Source organism: Callithrix jacchus, chromosome 1 (genome assembly GCF_049354715.1).
Source record: "Callithrix jacchus isolate 240 chromosome 1, calJac240_pri, whole genome shotgun sequence".
Taxonomy (NCBI): Eukaryota; Metazoa; Chordata; class Mammalia; order Primates; family Cebidae; genus Callithrix; species Callithrix jacchus.
This window is the reverse complement of record NC_133502.1, coordinates 196,579,018-196,597,798: the sequence shown is the minus strand read 5'-3', so window position 1 is coordinate 196,597,798 and position 18,781 is coordinate 196,579,018. Positions and strand designations below refer to the sequence as shown.

Here is an 18,781-nt window from a genome sequence, read left to right as displayed (position 1 = left end):
TGGAAGAGGATATCTTCTAGCTGTTCTCTGGCCTAATGTGTCTCAAAGTGTGATCCCAGGACAGGCACCTTTAGCATCACTGGAGAACTTGTTAGAAATGCAGCCTCCCCAAGGCCACACCAAGCCTGCTGATTCAGAATCTCGAAGGCTGGAATCTAGCGATCTGTATTCTGAGAAGTCTCCCAGGGCATTCTGACACATTCCCAAGTATGAGAACCACTGCTCTAAGGCAACCTTACCCCCTGAATCAGGATCATCTAGGGGCTGGAGGGCTCCCCACCCCCATATACCAAGAACCCCCTCTTGAGCCAGACCCTCAGGAGATGGACTGGGAAAGATACAGAGCTAACAGCTCCCCAGGTGACTACAATGCTCTTTTTTTTTTTTTTTTTTTTTTTTTTTTTTTTTTTGAGATAGAGTTTTTTCACTCTTGTTGCCCAGGCTGAAGTGCAATGGCATGAACTTGGCTCACCACAACCTCCGCCTCCCGAGTTCAAGTGCCTCAGCCTCCCAAGCAGCTGGGATTACAGGCATGCGCCACCACACCCGGCTAATTTTGTATTTTTAATAGAGGTAGGGTTTCTCCATGTTGGTCAGGCTGGTCTCAAACTCAGGTTTCAAACTCTGACTCTGTCTCCAAAAGTGTTGGGATTACAGGCATAAGCCACTGAGCCCAGCCTTAGGATGCTTTTTAAAGTGTAATTACAGGCCTGGTGCGGTGGCTCACGCCAGCACTCTGGGAGGCCAAGGCAGAAGGATTGCTTGAGTCCAGGAGTTGGAAACCAGCCTGGGCAACAAAAGTGAGATCCCTGTCTCTACCAAAATTGAAAAAATTAGCCAGGTATGATGGTGCACACCTGTGGTCCTGGCTACATAGGAGGCTGAAGTAGGAGGTTCACTTTAGCCCAGGAGGTTGAGGCTGCAGTGAGCCAAGTTTACTTCACTACATTCCAGCCTGGGCAGCAGAGTGAGATTCTGTCTCAAAAAATAAAAGTTGAACTTAATTATTAACTAATTTAAAAAGAGCAATGACCTCATGAATAGAAGGTACACTATTTGGATGACGGTTGCACTGAAAGGTCAGAGTTCATCACTATGTAATACATCCATGCTGGAGAAACTGCAATTGTACCCTCTAAAACTGTTAAGAAAATTTTAAAACGTAAAAGCAACCAACATAAACCAGCGGTACTAGCACTGGAAGTTGGGGAAGATGAAGTGGGAAGGGAGAGAAAGATTTAAGGAAGAGAAAGTCATAATACTCAGTCATCAAATGTGCTTCCCGCATAAAGCCCTGCTTTGATTTCAGTTGATTCATTTTTGGCAGAACTGACATCACGCCCTTGGCTTGCAGTTCAAGATGACGCTACCCAAACCCCTCTCAATTACTGTGTGAATTACTGTGTGAAAAGTTACTCTTTTCTGGGTATTGCAACAGCTGTTTCTTTTTTTTTCAATCTACATTCAACATGTCTATGAAATATCTTGTTTCCCTCTTAGCTTTGGCCGCTAGGAAGCTCAATGTTAGATTTTTCAGTCCAACTTTAATAGCTGTATTTGCCCATTCTTTATCTATCCTCTGCCAGGGATTGGGATTGTTTGACAAAGAGGGATGAAAACAGGGATTACTGATCCCTGTTTTAGGGTTTCGGTCTCGCTGGGACACAGACACAGGAGATTATTAGGAAACAGTCAATTAATCCCATGAAGGGAAACAACAAAGCTACTGGTAGCACAGAGTAGGGCCCTAACCCTCCCTTAGAGTGTCCAACAGGGCTTCTTAGAGGAAGTACCACCTGAAATGAGTGACAAGGGATGAAAAGGTATTAACCAGGTGAAGAGGATGAAGAGTGTGTTCCAGGCAGAGTGAACAAGCGAACGCTATGAAGTGAGAGGGCATCCGAGGCCAAAGGTCGATTTCCATTTTCTGCCTCTTCCCCTGGCTTCATACACTCATCAACCCTTATTTCCCTTTGCTCTGCCTTTCTTCACTTTTAAATTTTATCTTAATTTTTGAGGCCCAATACATCCTGTTGTAACCATGATACAAGCAAAGAGTTAAAGAGGCAGAGCAGAATCTTCTGAAGGGGTTGGCACCCGTTTGCTTGGTTTGGGTTGCAGAAGCCTGAGCTCTGCCCATCCTTCTCCAAATGTCCCCTAAACTGCAGCTCTGGATGCTGAAGATGTTCATCCCTGCACATGTCCCCCAGCAACTGATGCATGGCAAATCCGGCCTGACAGTTCGTGATTAATGACTGCCTCAAATGTCAGCTCAGTGGGAAGGAATTTCTACAGGGAAGTCCCTGATACTCCCAACCAGGCCACAGGTCTCCAATTTTTCACTTCTGCTGTTCTGCTCATTGTTGCTGCTAGCAAGAGAGGTCAGGCAGCTCACTCTCGCAAGACATGAACGAGACGTTAGGCATGTGTGTGTCATTTCTTCTCCTCCTTACAGTCTTTTGCATAAGAGGAGCAGAGGCTCAGGGTGCACCTCAGCCCAGCCTCTCCTAACTCTCTGTGTATAAGGAGCAAGGCTTCTTTCTTCTCCCAAGGCAACTCCACAGTTGACACTTGAACGTGAAGAGAGTGGACATAATCTTACAGGGAAGATGAGAACAAGCAGAAAAGAGACAGACCCCTCCCAAACTTCATTCCACATCCCCACATGAGCCATCCCAGGCTCACCTTGGGTTATCAACATGAGAAGAAGGGCATGTTCCATCGGCTTAATCATAAATCCATTTACAGTTACCACTGTCCATCAACCAAGCCAAACAATATTATAAGCAAGTAATAGTAACACCAGGTGCTCTCGGGTGTAGAAAGCTTGAAGTTTGTCCTGGACTGACAAATATTAGCTCACATTGACCCAGGACCTTGGCTCCTGCCATATCTACTCTTTGTTTTGTTTTGTTTTGTTTTGGAGTCTCGCTCTGTCACCCAGGCTGAAGTGCAGTGGTGTGATCTCGGCTCACTGCAATCTCTGCCTCCCAAGTTCAAGCAATTCTCCTGCCTCAGCTTCAGTAGGTGGGACTACCGGTACATACCACCATGCCCCGCTAATTTCTTTTCTGTATTTTAATAGAGATGGGGTTTCACCGGGTTTTCCAGGCTGGTACCAAACTCCTGAGCGCAGGCAATCTGCCTGCCTTGGCCTCCCACAGTGCTAGGATTACAGGCGTGAGCCACCATGCCCAGCCCATATGTTCTCTTTCTCCCAGATCTGCACATAGATGGCTACAGCAAATCATTCAGATCTGGAATCAAACATCCCACTTCCATGGAATTCTTCCTTGACCATTTAGCCAAACAGAGCCCATGCTCAACGTCCATCACTTCATCAACCCCTCACTTCTGCTTTATATCCATAGCACTTCATGATCTGTGACAAGCTCGCCTGTGGTCTGTCTCCCTCTTTCGGTCTGGAGACTCGTGTAAGGACAGGGACTTTACATCCTTCCTAGCTCGATCACGGCATCAAGTCAAATGCCTAACACATGGGAGATGCTCATATGTATTTGTTGAGTGGGTGAAAAACTGAGTTCCGTTTGGTCTTTAACAGAACCCTGGGAGGTACCCAGAGCTCTGTGGACAAACAGAGCTGGGAGTAGGATAGAGCATGTAAAACACTCACCTAGGGTGCAACATTTAAAGAGATGCTGAAAAGAAACCCCTCAGAAATCAAGATAAATAAGATTTTAATGCAATGTTTTAAAAATCTCCATTAGTCAAAAAACCCATGGCGAAGAAAATATCAAAATTTTCAATAAAGATTGGTTCATGCTGCATAGAATGTTTACTTGCCTCACCCTAATCTTGGCTGACAAATTTTTCATTTACTTAAAATTTTGATATTTTCTTCATCAGGGATTTTTTTCCGCACTACTTTACAACTGTAAAACATTATTTACGTTGCTCAGTTTTGCAGCGACACTTTAGCTTTTGTTCCCTAGACAAGTGCCTCCCCTTCCCCAGTCCTGAGAGTCTATGAGGAGCAGCAGGTTTTCCTCGAGAAGTTCCTCTTTGGTCTAGCTGTGGCTTGCTGACCACATGCAACATAATAGCACATGACACGATTTGCCTCTGTGTCTCTGCCCATGACTCATATCAAACTGTAATCCCCAGTGTTGGAGGAGGGGCCTGGATCCTGGGGACAGGTTTCCCCTTGCTGCTCTAGGGATAGTGAGTATGTTCTCACAAGATCTGGTTGTTTAAAAGTGTAAAGCACCTCCCTTTCTCACTCTGCCTTCTGCTTCCGCCATGTAGGACATGCCTTCTTCCTAACATTCCACCATGATTGTCAGTTTCCTGAGGCCTCCCCAGCCCTGCTTCCTGTACAGCCTGTGGAAGCCTGAACCAATGAAACTTCTTTTCGTTATAAATGACCCAGTTCACGTAACTCTTCAGAGCAGAGCAAGAATGGACTAATACAGCATATGACTTTGTCTAGGAGTCTATCTGTCATTTGCAGTGACCTTCTTGGAGCAGGAACTGTCTGGTTCATGTTGTCATTCCCAGCCCATGAACTCAACACCCAACTAGAGAGAGAAACACGTGGAGCATGCAGTCTCACATTCAACCAGCATAAGCTTCTCCAGTCACATGACCACACCGCAGGCAACCCATACTCTGAATTGGTGTCATTATTCCCATAAATATGATGACATAATAAGTATAAAGGGATATGCCCCTAATCAATCGAGTATTCTTCTGTAACAGAATCATTTTCCTCTGGCACTATGTTTGTGAGGGCAACCCATGTTGATACACATTTCTAGTTTAAGGATCAGGAAATGTTTTCTGTAAAGATCCAGAGAGTAGTTTCCAGTTGCAACTACTCAGCCCCGCCACTGCAGCATGAAAGCAGCCATAGACTACACAAGGAGTGAGCGTGGCTGTGTTCCAATAAAACGTTACAAAGAGCGGGTGGTGCACCGAATTTGGCCAGTGAGCCACAGTTTTGCCTGTCTCTTCATTCATTTTCACTCTTGGGACCTCCAGTTTTTAACGTCACAAAACATATCCACCTATTCTATTAATAAACTCCCATTTGAGTGTTGACTTTCCTGTGTTTACGTTCCTTCAACATGGCAAACGCTGTTGCTATGAACTTCTTGTATTTTCATGTGTTCACGGATAAGATTCTCTAGAATAAATAACCTACAGGTGGAACTGCCAGCCACAGGGCATGGACAGGTTCAACTTTCACAGATAATGCCAAATTGCTTAAGAGTGATGAGATCCATTTATGATCCCACCAGCAGTAAATAAGAATTCTCACTGCTGCAGGTCCTTGCCAACACTTGGCTACATCACACTCTTCGATTTTTCCAGTCTGATGTGTGAAACAGTACCTATTAAGGTGTTAATTTGCATTTCCTAATTGCTAATTAGGTTGCGTGTCTTTTCAGGAGTTTATTGGCCATTTGAATTCCTGAAAACTTGAACTCTTGAAACAAGATCCGCTTCCTTGGGAACTGCCCATTCGCATTACTGGCCCGTATTTTTTTTCTGTTCTTATTGGAGTGTTTTCCTTCTTCCAGTTGATTTAGGGAAGCTCTTTACATATTCTGGATACTCTTTTCCAGTTTGCAAATTTCTACTCTAAGTAAGTAATGTATCTTCATTTTCTGCTCTGATAAACTGAAGTTCATTATTTTAATAAAGTCAAATTTATCATGTTTTCCTACGATTTGTGCTTTTGTCTATTACTTCAGAAATTCTTCCCTTTGGAACCACGTGATATGGGTTTGAATCTCAGTTACACTTCCTGGTTGTGCAACCCCCCAGGAAGATACTTAATATCCCAGGGCCTCAATTGCCTCCACTGTAAAATGAGTTCAATAACAGCATGTGCCTCACAGGTAATTCTGGGGTGCTTGTAATGCAATTAGCACACTTTCAGACATATCATCGTTCTCATTCTTAAACAGATCTCACATACACGAAGACCGCCGCCCCAAGGACCCAAGAGGAAGGACGGGGATACCTTGCTTTCTAGTGTATCTGTGTTCTGCCGGAGTTCATTCCGCAACTTCTCTGATTTTTCTAGCTTCCGTCTCAGCGTTGTAAGCTCCTCCTACGAAAACAAACACCTTAATGAAACCATTCCAGACCAGAGATTAAGTTCCACCTGTGTTACAAGTGAGCAAAGGCCACTAAGTTTCACTTAGAAGGAATAAACCTTAGCGATCAATTGCACAGAATGGTGACTCTAATAAATAGTAATGCACTGCATATTTCAAAATTGCTTTTAAAAAGTAGATTTTGGCCCGGTGTGGTGGCTCACACCTGTAATCCCAGCATTTTGGGAGGCCGAGGAGGGCAGATTATAAGATCAGGAGATTGAGACCATCCTGGCTAACACGGTCTCTACTGAAAATACAAAAAATTAGCTGGGTGTGGTGGGACACACCTGCAGTCCCAGCTACTCAGGATGATGAGGCAGGAGAGTCGCTTGAACCCAGGAGGCGGAGGTTGCAGTCAGCCGAGATCTCGCCACTGCACTCCAGCCTGGAGAACAGAGTGAGACTCTGTCTCCAAAAAAAAAAAGTGGGTTTTAAGTGTTTTCACCACACGCACACACTCAAAAATGATAAATGAAGTGATGGATTTGTTAATCAGCCTTGCTTAATCATTTCGTACTGTAAACATACATCAAAACATCACATTGCACCCCATAAGTATGTACAATTCGTTTTTGTAAATTAAAGATGAAAGTTTTTTTAAAAGGGCCAGGCGCGGTGGCTCAAGCCTGTAATCCCAGCACTTTGGGAGGCCGAGGCGGGTGGATCACGAGGTCAACAGATCGAGACCATCCTAGTCAACATGGTGAAACCCCGTCTCTACTGAAAATACAAAAAATTAGCTGGGCATGGTGGCGTGTGCCTGTAATCCCAGCTACTCAGGAGGCTGAGGCAGGAGAATTGCCTGAACCCAGGAGGCGGAGGTTGTGGTGAGCCAAGATCGCACCATTGCACTCCAGCCTGGGTAACAAGAGTGAAACTCCATCTCAAAACTAAATAAATAAATGAATAAAAAATTATAAAAAAAAGAAAGTTTTTTTAAAAAAAAGAGTGTTTGGGGAATGGAGTAAGTAATTCAGCTGGCATCCGTGAAGATACCCATGTGCTGGGTTCCAACAAGAGACTTTTTGTTTCATCAATTCCAAATTTCAATGTCTCTGTTCATGCAAGTCTGGTCCAGCCCAGCCCAGCCTAGGGCTGCACGCAAATCATCAGAATGAGACTATTGCTTTGCCTGAGACTGAGCATGCCCAGTGTGGACTGTGCTCAGCACCTCATCCTCCATGGATTGCCTTTCTGCCTGTGGCTCAGCACCATTCAGAAGCTGCTTCACTGCCCACCCACAGCAGGCTGGTGGAATGAGCTACGGAACACACAGAAGAGCGCTATGCAGCCGTGAAAAGAGAACAAGGAAGAACTCCACAAAAATGGAAACGCCAAGATTTTCAGAATGCATTTTCAGTGAAAAACACAAGCTGAAGAAGAGCATATAAAAGATTATATTTTAATGTAAGAAAGATAAGAACTAAATGTACGTGTGTGTATTTACCAATTTTTGCAAAATAACAAAAAGCATAAACCAATTGAAATGGTTATAAAAGATAGGTGACAACAGGGAAGAATGATAGAGAGAGTGTTGCCTGAGAAATAAAAAAAATAAAGGACTCCCTTCTCTGTGTCCACACGTTCTCATTGTTCAAATGACAGATATATGTGATGCGGGGGTGGGATGGAGGCAGCAAACCACCTTCCCATATATGCACCTATGCAACAATCCTGCATGTCTGCACATGTGCCCCAGAACCTAAAGCAGAATAAAAAAATAAGGGACTCAAAGACTCTGCCCATTGAGCTTTTCTGGGTTAAGTAGCAAGTGTTCATAAACCCCCAGGGTGGTGATAGCATCTCTAACCACGCACAGCCTAGAGAGGAGCTGGGCATGGGAAGGAGGATTGTCTGTGTTGATGAAGGCAGAGGAACATTTGGAAGGAGCCTCAAGGCTGTTGGGCTGGGCGCTCTTAGATCAAGAATGTTCAGGAACAGGGACACAGGGTCCTCAATGCAAGCAAGACGAGGGGGCGTGGGGAGTAGCCACCCAGAACTCTGCCTGCTGCATAAACTGACCTCCTTGGCTCGGAGCTGCTCATTTCCAATGGTGGCACTAAGGAGGGGCCGGAGAGATCCCAGGAGCTGCCACCATGGCCAGTCCTTGACTGAGAGGAACACGGCCACATTCTTCTGGATGCACTGTGCAGCCAGTCGGCGAATCTGCAGGGGAAGAGAACAAAGGCTGGAGGGTCCTTCCCAACCCAGGTGAGAACAGAGGAAGGAGAGGAAGCAGAGGGGAGCAAAGGGGCTGGAGGAAATGGGCTTACTTCCTGGTGGAAGGGACTGGATACCTTAACACACACACACACACACACACACACACACACAGGCTTCCTTTCTTGTAGTCCTTTTGATACGTCAGGCTCCCTGCATCAAACATTATGCCATAATTTAGTCTTGAATGGCCAAATAATAATGGTAATAGGACAAAGAGTAGAAGAATATATGGTAGGTCACATCTTTTATGGAGATTAGGGTTAAAGGTCATCATGCGAGGCAAAAACTGTCACTGAAAAATCTCTAAAATTGCCCACAAATAACAACGTCCAAGATTATGTTATTAGCTTACATTGAAGGGAGAGAATTTTCAGAGTATTTAAACAGTAATTCCATGCTTCTCAAACTTGAATGTGCGTGAATGTTAAACTTGAATGTAAAACCCCAGATTGCTGGACTTCACCCACAAAGGTCCTGATTCAGCCAGTGCAGGATGGAGCCTGGAAATGTGCATTTCCAGCAAATCCCCAGGTGATGCTGATGCTGCTGGTCTGGGACCACACTTTGAGAAGCACTGACTCACTTCATTCTTATCACTGGGGGAAACCAGAACAGCACTGACTGGCAGACAGGCCAAGAGATGCTTTTCCCTCATCACCATCGCAGTAGCTGATTCTTGGCAGCAGACATTGAGCTTCCTACGTGCCAGGCATTGCCCTGAGTGTCTCACAAACCTCAGCTCGGTTCTTACTCTAGTCCTAGGAAGATGGTATTATTTTATGTATTTACAGATGGGGAAAGTGAGGGTCAGAGAGGTAAAGACACATGCCCAGTGTCACCCAGCTTCTCAGTGCAAGAGCAGGTTTGAACCCTTGCAGTCTGGCTACAGAGCCCAGACTCCAAAACTCTATTCTATTCTTTCCAAGATATGAGCTACTTAGTGCAGAAGGCCTGCGGGGTTGCCCACGATATGTTCATTATCACGGTCTCATCGTTTCTCTCTCTTTGCCAAGTAGTTTATAAGTTCACATAAACTGGAGGCACATATAACAAGAATCCATTCCAGTAGTAGTAATTAAGAATACAATTCTAAGGTAAGAGCAGCTAGAGTTTATTGAGCAATTACTATGTGCCATGTACTGTATTAAGCGCACATCATTTTATCTCACCTTCACCCAGGTACTAAGAGGTAGAGGTGGAATTCGAACACGTATTTGTTCCCAGAGCCACATTGTTTTCTCTCTATTGTACAGCAACAGAGTGGAAATTGGGTCTCCAGAGATCTCTGAAGACAGTGACCCTAGATGGGTCAGTGCTTCCAGCTCAATTTGGCCTTCGGTCCCCAAAACCTTAGTGGTTGGGCCCTGGTGACGCCCTGTCTGCTGACCTGTGAAAGTGAGTTCTTCTAGAAGCAAGACAGGTTGAAATCACGAATCGGCCCCAGAGGGCTTGGACAACCACATGGCTACCTACTGCAAGGCTGACCTCATGGATAATTTCATGTCAATGTCCCAGAAACAGAATATCTTGCAAAGCCTCACTTAAAGTCTCACTGCTCAAATTGGGTTCTTGGACCAGCTGCACCGGCATCATCCTGAGGGACAGACAGACCCTAGGCCCACCCCAGACCCGTTGGATCAGACCCTGCACATAAACAGCATGTCGTACCTTCAGCTTCTTGAATTCCCGGCGAGACAGAAAACCCTTGCAAGCCGCCTGGAAGAGCACGATGCTCGGAGAGACCAGCTTCTCTCGCTGCTTCTCAAGCCTAGAGATCACACCTGCTTTGAGAAAAACCTGGGGAGAGGGAAGGTCTCAGGTGAGTCCTCTGCTGAAGAAGGCTGTCGGTGCTTACAACTCAGACCCCACTTCTCTTGCATCCACCTGCAGTATTTGTTGGCAGCTGCCCTTTAAGTGGGCAGGGGATGGGGAGTCTAAATTATCAAAGCACTTTGTCTGCTGATGGCTCCTCTCTCCCTTCCTCTAGGCCCTGGATACTCAGCGTGGTCCACACACCAGCAGCATGGGCACCACCTGGGTGCTTCCTGGAAATGCAAAATCTCACACTCTACATTCCAGACCTGCTGAATCAGAACCTTCACTTTCACACGATTCCCAGGGGATTCCTGTGCACATTCCTTGGAGAACCACTGTTAGGATGGACTTGCCTGAACTGTTCTGGGCACAATCATCACCTGGAAAGTGTAGTACATGAAGATTCCCAGGCCCCAGGAAAGGTTGGATTGCGGGTTTAGGACCAGGCTTGGGAATGTGAATATTTTGATAAGCCCCACCAGCAATTTGAACAAAGCAGTGGCTTAGAAACATCTCAGTCCAGCCTTGTAAGGAGGGGCAGAGAATGTGAGGGAAGGGATGGCAGCCCTCTAGGTCTGGTGAGGATAGGGCTGAGCTGCTGCCACCCACAGAGGTGCCAAGGTATCTAGCAGAAAACAGCTCTCGGTACATGATTTCCAGGCCGCAACTCATCAATAATGGATGATGGCCTCTGCAGCACTCTGATCAATGCCTCCCCAGCACCCCACAGAGCCACCTTCTAATAGACTGCAGGGAACAGGAATGAGGAAGCGGGGACCCCAGGATTGACTGTCAGCGAAAGATTAAGGCAGAGAGTCCTGGAGGTTTGAGTTAAATGCTTTTCTGCAAGAACCTGACGCTTCTGGGCCAGGCCTGCTCCTGCCGATGCGGAAGGGTAGCTCTGGTTTGCTGTGGCTGTTTTCTCACCTTCCCAGAGGCAAAGGAAAAATGCTCTTATGGTGGGATTGGAGTCAGTGGCAGGGGAAGGAGTCACTTTTCTGATGCCCTTACGCTGCTTATTTCTAAAAAGAGTCCCATGTGTTTCTTTGTCACATGTGGTTTATAATCCCAAAGGGGGTTATCTGGAGACAGACTTTTTTTTTTTTTTGACTGTCACCCAGTCTGGAGTACAACGGCACAATCTCGGCTCACTAAAACCTCCACCTCCCAGATTCAAGAGATTCTCCTGCCTCAGCCTACTGAATAGCTGGGACTACAGGTGTGTGCCACCATACCTGGCTAATTTTTATTTTAGTAGAGATGGGTTTCACCATGTTGGCCAGGCTAGTCTCGAACTCCTGACCTCAGGTGAACCGCCAGCCTACGTCTCCCAAAGTGCTGAGATTACAGGTGTGAGCCACTATGCCCGATAACTCTATATTAATAACTATATGGATAACTCTATATTAACTGATGACATTATCAATTAATACAGACCAACATTTGACATGACATTTGACATGCATGGCCTACTCCTAGATGGTGTTATTATGATTCTCTTATTTTATGGAGGAAGCAACTAAGGCTTTTTAAAAAAAAAAAAAAAAGGCATTTGCCCACAATCCTCTACTAGCAAGTGACAATGCCAGGATTTATTTCCCTCTACCTGACTTCAGACAAGACTACAATTATCACTGAATAGAATTAACATTTGTACACATCTACATTTCCCAAAGGGCTTTCTCCTAGGTATCTTTTTAATACTCAGAATGGCCCTATGAGGAATCTATTGGCTCAGGTAGGTTATGAAATTGACTCAAATTTACATAATCAGTTGCCAGCAAAGCTGAGACCTAAGCCCAGAACCTCGGGCTTATTTCCTGCACCCGTGCTCAATGTCCGTCAACACAAGCCTTCCTTTTCTCATTCATTATGATACTAGCACCTGAAGTATGAGGTTCAATTGCAATTGGATTCCAGGTAGAACAAAGGGTCCCAATCAATTCTCCATTACCCTAAACCTATTTTTCGTAATGGAGACCACTCATCTCCGACCAGCCTGCGCTACACCTTTTCTCAATGGGAAAATAAAAATTAGGACACCCAGTCTGTACTAACTCTTTTCCTCAGCCTCCTTGGCTCTGCAGAACACTTCCTATCAGACAGGGCCACCAAGACCATTAGTCTCATTGAAATAAAGACACGATTGGCTCATTACCTATCAGATTGCCTCAATAACGACTGTATTCATTTCACAAGCTAGTGAGTCCCAAAAGCTGCTATTAAAAAAAAAAAATCAATGATCAAAGTGATGACAGCACCAGTTCGTATATGACAATGGATGGCAGTGCTGCCAACACCGCTATTGATTATGAAGCTCTCATTAAAAAGATAATTGGAAACAACCACACACAGCATGGCAATAAGCCTGTGCAGAATCTTATCTCAATTTCTCCCTCTGTCTTTCTATTTTTTTTTTTTTTGTTTGTTTGGCCTTTTAAGAGCATACTGCCGACCAGAAGGCCGACTGCATGTGGAATCGCACCTTTTCCCCAAATGCCGTGGCCTGCAGCACAAGCCTCGATAAGGCACCAGAGGCTGAAAACTCACGAAGAAATATCTAAATTATTTGCTTTTCATGGGTCCAGCAGCTTATCGGATGCAAACAGAGTGTAACATCCCCAGAGCCCCACCTTTAAGGAATCCACGGGGGCCCCGACAATGCAAACTGTTTCTCCTCTAAAAGTGCTAAAATCTGACAAGAGCGACAGCTCCCATATCTGGTACTGCCGAGGAATTAGCTCCTCTCCTCTTAGTCGCTTTACAGATTAGAGGAGTTTAATTCCTTAAACATTAAAATGTTATCCTGTTTGATATAAGCCTCTTGCCCCACTGACAAACGTGTTCAGCAAATAGTGACAGCCACCGCCTGTTAAATGACACTTTGTGGATCCCCACAGCCATCTTGGGAGGTAGAAAGTAATGGCTCCATTTTACAGATGAGATAACTGAGGCTCGGAGATGTTAAACCAGTCACTGAAGATTCACACAGTTAGGAAGTGGTGGAGCCCGGGTGTGGACTGGGTCAGCCAATTCTCTTTTCCTCTGAGCTTCACAGCCTTCTCAAGTATTACGTGCCAATCCTGCAATGCATAAGATGCTACACCTGCCCCTCAAGGTCTCAGTCTATCCCCCAGCCTGGCCTCCAAAAGGACACATTGGCCTTGATTTGCTCTTGACAGTTTCTTAGCTAATACCAAGTATTAATAATAACCGTGTTTTATTATTGTGTGAAAGGACTGCTTTCTTTCGTCTTCTGCAAGAGCTGCGAGGACCATAGGCACTGATTTTCATATTTATGACATAACTGAGTCATTACTTAGATCAGTGGTTCTCAGACTTGAGAGTGCACCGGAATCACCTAGAGGGCTCGTTATACAGATTGCCAGCCCTGCCCCCCTCCAGAGTTTCTGATTTACGAGGTCTGGGGTAGAGCCTGAGTATGTGCTTCTAGCCAGCTCTCGGTGATGCTGATGCTGCTGGTCCAGGGCCCGTACTTTGAGAACTGCTGATCTAGAAGGATGAAGTTCTTGGTGCTGAAGAACAGTTCCCCAGATTCAGGACCATAAAGACCTATGTGTAAAGAGTATGTGACGTACAGTCATGCACCACACAATGACGTTTTGGTCAATAATAGATGCATGTACAGCAGTGATCCCATAGCATTATAATACCATGTTTCTACTCTACTTTTTTCTGTTTCAATACTCAGATCCTTACCATTGTGTTACAACTGCCTACAGTATTCAGTGCAGTCATGTGCTGTACAGGTTTGTAGCCTAGGAGCCATAGGCTATGCCGTCTAACCCAGGTGTATGGTAGGCTATTCCATCTGCATTTGTGCGAGTACACTCTGTGATGTTCCCACAATGAAGAGATTGCCTAATGACTCACTTCTCAGAATGTATCCCTATTGTTAAACCACACATGACTGTACTTCCATTCATTGCAGAGAGTACTGAAAAAACCCTGGAATGGATTTGGAACAATGCAGATTTGCATGGAGTCTGAACCCTTGGCTACAGACAGGACCTTGAAAAGAGACCTATTTCCCAGAGGCACAGCCTCCTCATCTGTAAAGCAGAAACACACTTGACATCTCACAGAAGACTGTGAATGAAGAACAAAAAACAAAACGTGAAGTTGTCTGGCATAGTACCTGACTTGCACGGGAGTTCAGTAACTGACAGGTTTATTCTCTCTATTGAAAAAGTCTGCAAAGACTGAGATGCTGCAACTCCCATCAGGAGAAATTATCTTGAGATCACAACAGAATAATAGCTTCCACCAATACCTTAGCAGGACCAAGAGGCCAGGGGGGAGACACTGGCCTGTTTAGGGTGAGCTGAGGGGTGGGAGCCACTGCAGATGATTGTGAGCTCCCTGAGGAAAGGACCACCACTCTCAGTGATGCACAATATGATAGGGAAGGTTCCATGAAGTACAAACAGCCAGTAATGCCACCCTGGTGGGCTCCTGGAAAGCAGGACACCCTCCCAGCACCTCACAGAGCTCCCTGGAGGTGGAAGGCAATTGACAAAGGTTTATTGGATGGTATTAATCAACCAGTAGGTAACTTGGTGGGGAGATGTGTGACGTAGTCTTTCTTTTGGTCTGTTCCTCTCCAGTTTGTTTTTCTTTTCTTTACTACGTGTGTGTGTGTGTGTGTGTGTGTGTGTGTGTGTGTGTGTGTGTCAGAGTCTCACTTTATTGCCCAGGCTGGATGGAGAGCAATGGTGAGATCTCGGCTCACTGCAACCTTCACCTCCTGGGTTCAAGCAATTCTACTGCCTCAGCCTCTCAAGTAGCTGGGATTACGGGCACATGCCACCATGCCCCATTAGTTTTTGTATTTTTAGTAGAGACAGGGGTTTCACCATGTTGGTCAGGCTGGTCTTGAACTCCTGACCTCAGGTAATTTGCCCACCTCAGCTTCCCCAAGTGCTGGAATTACAGGCATGAACCATACCTGGCCTCCAGTTTGTATTTGTAAACTGTGTACCCTTCCCCTGCCCTTGCTCCTTGGTCCTTGGGTTTACAATCTCTGTGCCCCACTTCCCAAACTGTAATCCATGGATCACTAGTTCCAGAAGTAGGTAATGGGTATTCCACACAAACAAAAGGCTGGGGGTTCCACAGTCAAATAGTTTGAGAATCCCTAAATACCATGTTTCCCTCCTTGAAAACTTACAGCATAGATAAGCATATCAGGGAAGTGTGAAAATCTGCTCTAAACATTTAAGCATATTTGGAAGAGTTTCTGGCTGAACACCAGTTTGGGAAAAGCTATTTCTGTCAACTTGAATAATCACAGGCTTTCTTGTCAAGCCCCTTCTTTCTCCCTTACTGCTGCTCATCAGCTATGACTACAGCTGGGTTACAGCTGGTTGCAAAGTAGAAGTTAAAAGGCTATGAGTGAAGGTGAGTGATTCTTCCACAGTTTTATGGCAGCTCTTTCTGAGGCTCAGAAGGTTATATTGAGAACCAAAATGCGAATTCTTCCAGACCACTTGGGGTCCCCAGGAGGGAACCCTCCAATAAATATTTCCCAGTGCGATTTCAACCCATATTATGACATTTTATCTTCATGATTTTGCAAGATAGGCAGGGCAGAAAATCATTAGCTCTGCTTTCAGTCTGGAAAAAGGAGACATACAGAGATAATGGACAATTAAGGTAGGACAAGAATCAGGTCATCTCTGGGTCCCTGATGTGATGGGCAGACTGTTGTAAGAAAGCAGCTCTACTCACTTGGCTGTGCCCCAGAGCCACTGCCTTCTTTTCCAGATCCAAGGTCTCCAGGAGCTCCTCCACAGCCTGGGGAGAAAAGAAGAGAGAAGTTAGAGAACATAGAAGGTAGGAGAATCCTGAAGGGGAACATCAAGCTGGCTGAATGGCTGATGCACCAGGACGGAGAATGATACCACAAGTCTGTGAGCTTTGGCTAACAGAGCCCCACCTCACACAGGAAGGTGCAGATGCTGAGCACCTACTGTGTACCATCCACTCTACCTTCACACATACACACCAATTTATTTCATCCTCCTATTTTACAGAGCGGAAACCAAAGATACAAAATGAAATGAAGGATGCACCTATTAGCAAAAACAGTACAGAAGTTCCTCAAATAACTAAACATAAAATTACCAGATGATCTGGCCCTTCCACTTGTGTGTATGTACCAAAAAGAATTGAAATCAGGGATTTCAATTAAAGAGATATTTATATATTTATGTTCATAAAAGCATTATTTACAATACCCAAAAGGTGGAAACAACCCAAATGTCCATTGACAGATGAATGGATAAACACTATGTGGTCTATCCATACAGTGAAATATTATTCAGCCTTAAGAAGAGAGGAAATTCTGACACATGCTATAACATGGGTGAACCTTAAGGACATTATTCCAAGCCAAATAAGTCAGTCACAAAAGGACAAGTACTGCATGATTCCACTTATATGAGGTATTCACAGTAGCCAAATTCATGGAGACATGTGGAGGTTCAATCAGGATGGTAGGAGAGATTGTAAAATTATAGAAAATAGTCACGAACCTTCTTAGAAGGCTGGGGGTGTTGTGCAGCCTCAGTAAAAAGTTTGGCTGAAGGCAGCCTAATCCTCTTCACCTTGAGTTAATAAAGAAAAGCAAATAACAAGGGAATGTGGGGGAGTTTGTCTAAATAACTTGTTTACTCATGTGGTCCTAACACTAACCTTTAATCCTTCACAGGGCCAGGCCAGATGGCTCTCTCTGGAGGAGGTCGACCAGGAAAATTACCCTCTAATGTGTTGACTCAAAGCCTTCATCACTTAATGTGTGCTGAACAAATGCCAGCAGGGCCAGTGAGTCGAGGCCACAGCTGCTAACTCTTTACAGCACTCTCCTCCACTGTCTGTGAGTGGCCACAGACCCCTAAGCCCGTTCTTTCACTGGATTTCTGTGTCTGAGTGCATTCATTCACCTGTTGCTGGGCTGCGGTCTGTGGGTCAGACCCCAACAGAGACAGAATAAAGAATTATGGTGGCTAGGGGTTGGAGATAGGGGTGATGAAGGTTTACTGTTTAATGGGTATAATGTTTCAGTTTTGCAAGAGGAAGAGAGTTATGGAGATGGATGTTGGTGACAGTTGCACCACACTGAGAACATACATATTGCCACTGAATTGTATGCTTAAAATAGTATCATTAGAGTGAACCAGCAACCAACAGAATGGGAAAAAATTTTTGCAGTCTCTCCATCTGACAAAGGGCTAATATCCAGAATCTACAAAGAACTAAAACAGATTTACAGGAAAAAAACAAACCAACCCATTCAAAAGTGGGCAAAGGACATGAACCGACACTTTTCAAAAGAAGACATGTATCAGGCCAACAAACATATGAAAAAATGCTCATCATCACTGGTCATTAGAGAGATGTAAATCAAAACCACATTGAGTTACCATCTCACACCAGTTAGAATGGCAATCATCAAAAATTCTGGAGACAACAGATGCTGGAGAGGATGTGGAGAAATAGGAATACTTTTACATGGTTGGTGGGAGTGTAAATTAGTTCAACCATTGTGGAAGACAGTGTGGCGATTCCTTAAGGACCTAGAAATAGGAATTCCATTTGACCCAGCAATCCCATTACTGGGTATATATCCAAAGGATTATAAATCATTCTATCATAAAGACACATACACATGTATATTCATTGCGGCACTGTTTACAATAGCAAAGATCTGGAATCAACCCAAATACCCACTGATGATAGACTGGACAAGGAAAATGTGGCACATATATACCACGGAATACTATGCAGCCATAAAAAACAATGAGTTCATGTCCCTTGTAGGACATTGGATGAATCTGGAAACCATCATTCTCAGCAAACTGACATAAGAACAGAAAATCAAGCATGGCATGTTCTCACTCATAGATCGGTGTTGCACAGTGAGAATACATGGACACAGGGAGGTGAGCATCACACACTGGGGTTTGTTGGGGGGGACTAGAGGAGGGACAGTGGGGCTAGGGAAGTTGGGAGGGATAGCATGGGGAGAAATGCCAGAAATAGGTGATGGGGGGATGGAGGCAGCAAACCACATTGCCATGTATGTACCTATGCAACAATTCTGCAAGATCTGTACGTGTACCCCAGAACCTAAAGTACAACAAAAAATATATTTTAAAAAAAAGATTAACTTTTATTTTATATATATTTTAATACACACACACAATAAAAACTAAACAAAGGGCTTTTGGAGGTTTTTTTGTTTGTTTGTTTCAAGATTACAAGTTTGCACACAGGGAAGAGGCAGATTCCCATGAAGTTCTTTCTGGCCACACCTATGTCTCAAACTGTACTGCATGCCTTGTAATTCACTAAGACCTCCTGTGACAGCCTCCCTGCTCTGTGCTTCTCATTGCACTTGCTGCTGACTGCCTCGCTCCCACAAGTATTTACTAAATAAATGACGTGGTCGTTAACCTCACCTGCCTGACCTGCCTTATGTCAGAGGAGCCTGTTTCCTGTACTGCACTATAGTACTGTTCCATGTACACGGTAGGAGCTCAATAGATAAGATGACTGAATGAATGAACACCCAAACCAGAGAGATGCCATAG

General features: G+C 44.8%; 1 protein-coding gene across 6 annotated transcripts in view; it reads right to left on the bottom strand.

The window, feature by feature from the left end:
- The window catches only part of MYO18B (myosin XVIIIB), a 397,224-nt gene that overhangs the window by 247,537 nt on the left and 130,906 nt on the right, over window positions 1–18,781 (bottom strand). For all 6 annotated transcript variants that reach the window (XM_078336710.1, XM_054239730.2, XM_054239724.2 and 3 more), the window contains 4 exons: window positions 15,918–15,983; window positions 10,020–10,148; window positions 8,151–8,294; window positions 5,990–6,079 (listed from right to left, as the gene is read on the bottom strand). In XM_078336710.1, coding sequence (XP_078192836.1) covers window positions 5,990–6,079; window positions 8,151–8,294; window positions 10,020–10,148; window positions 15,918–15,983 — 429 coding nt within the window. The remainder of the gene's footprint in view (window positions 1–5,989; window positions 6,080–8,150; window positions 8,295–10,019; window positions 10,149–15,917; window positions 15,984–18,781) is intronic.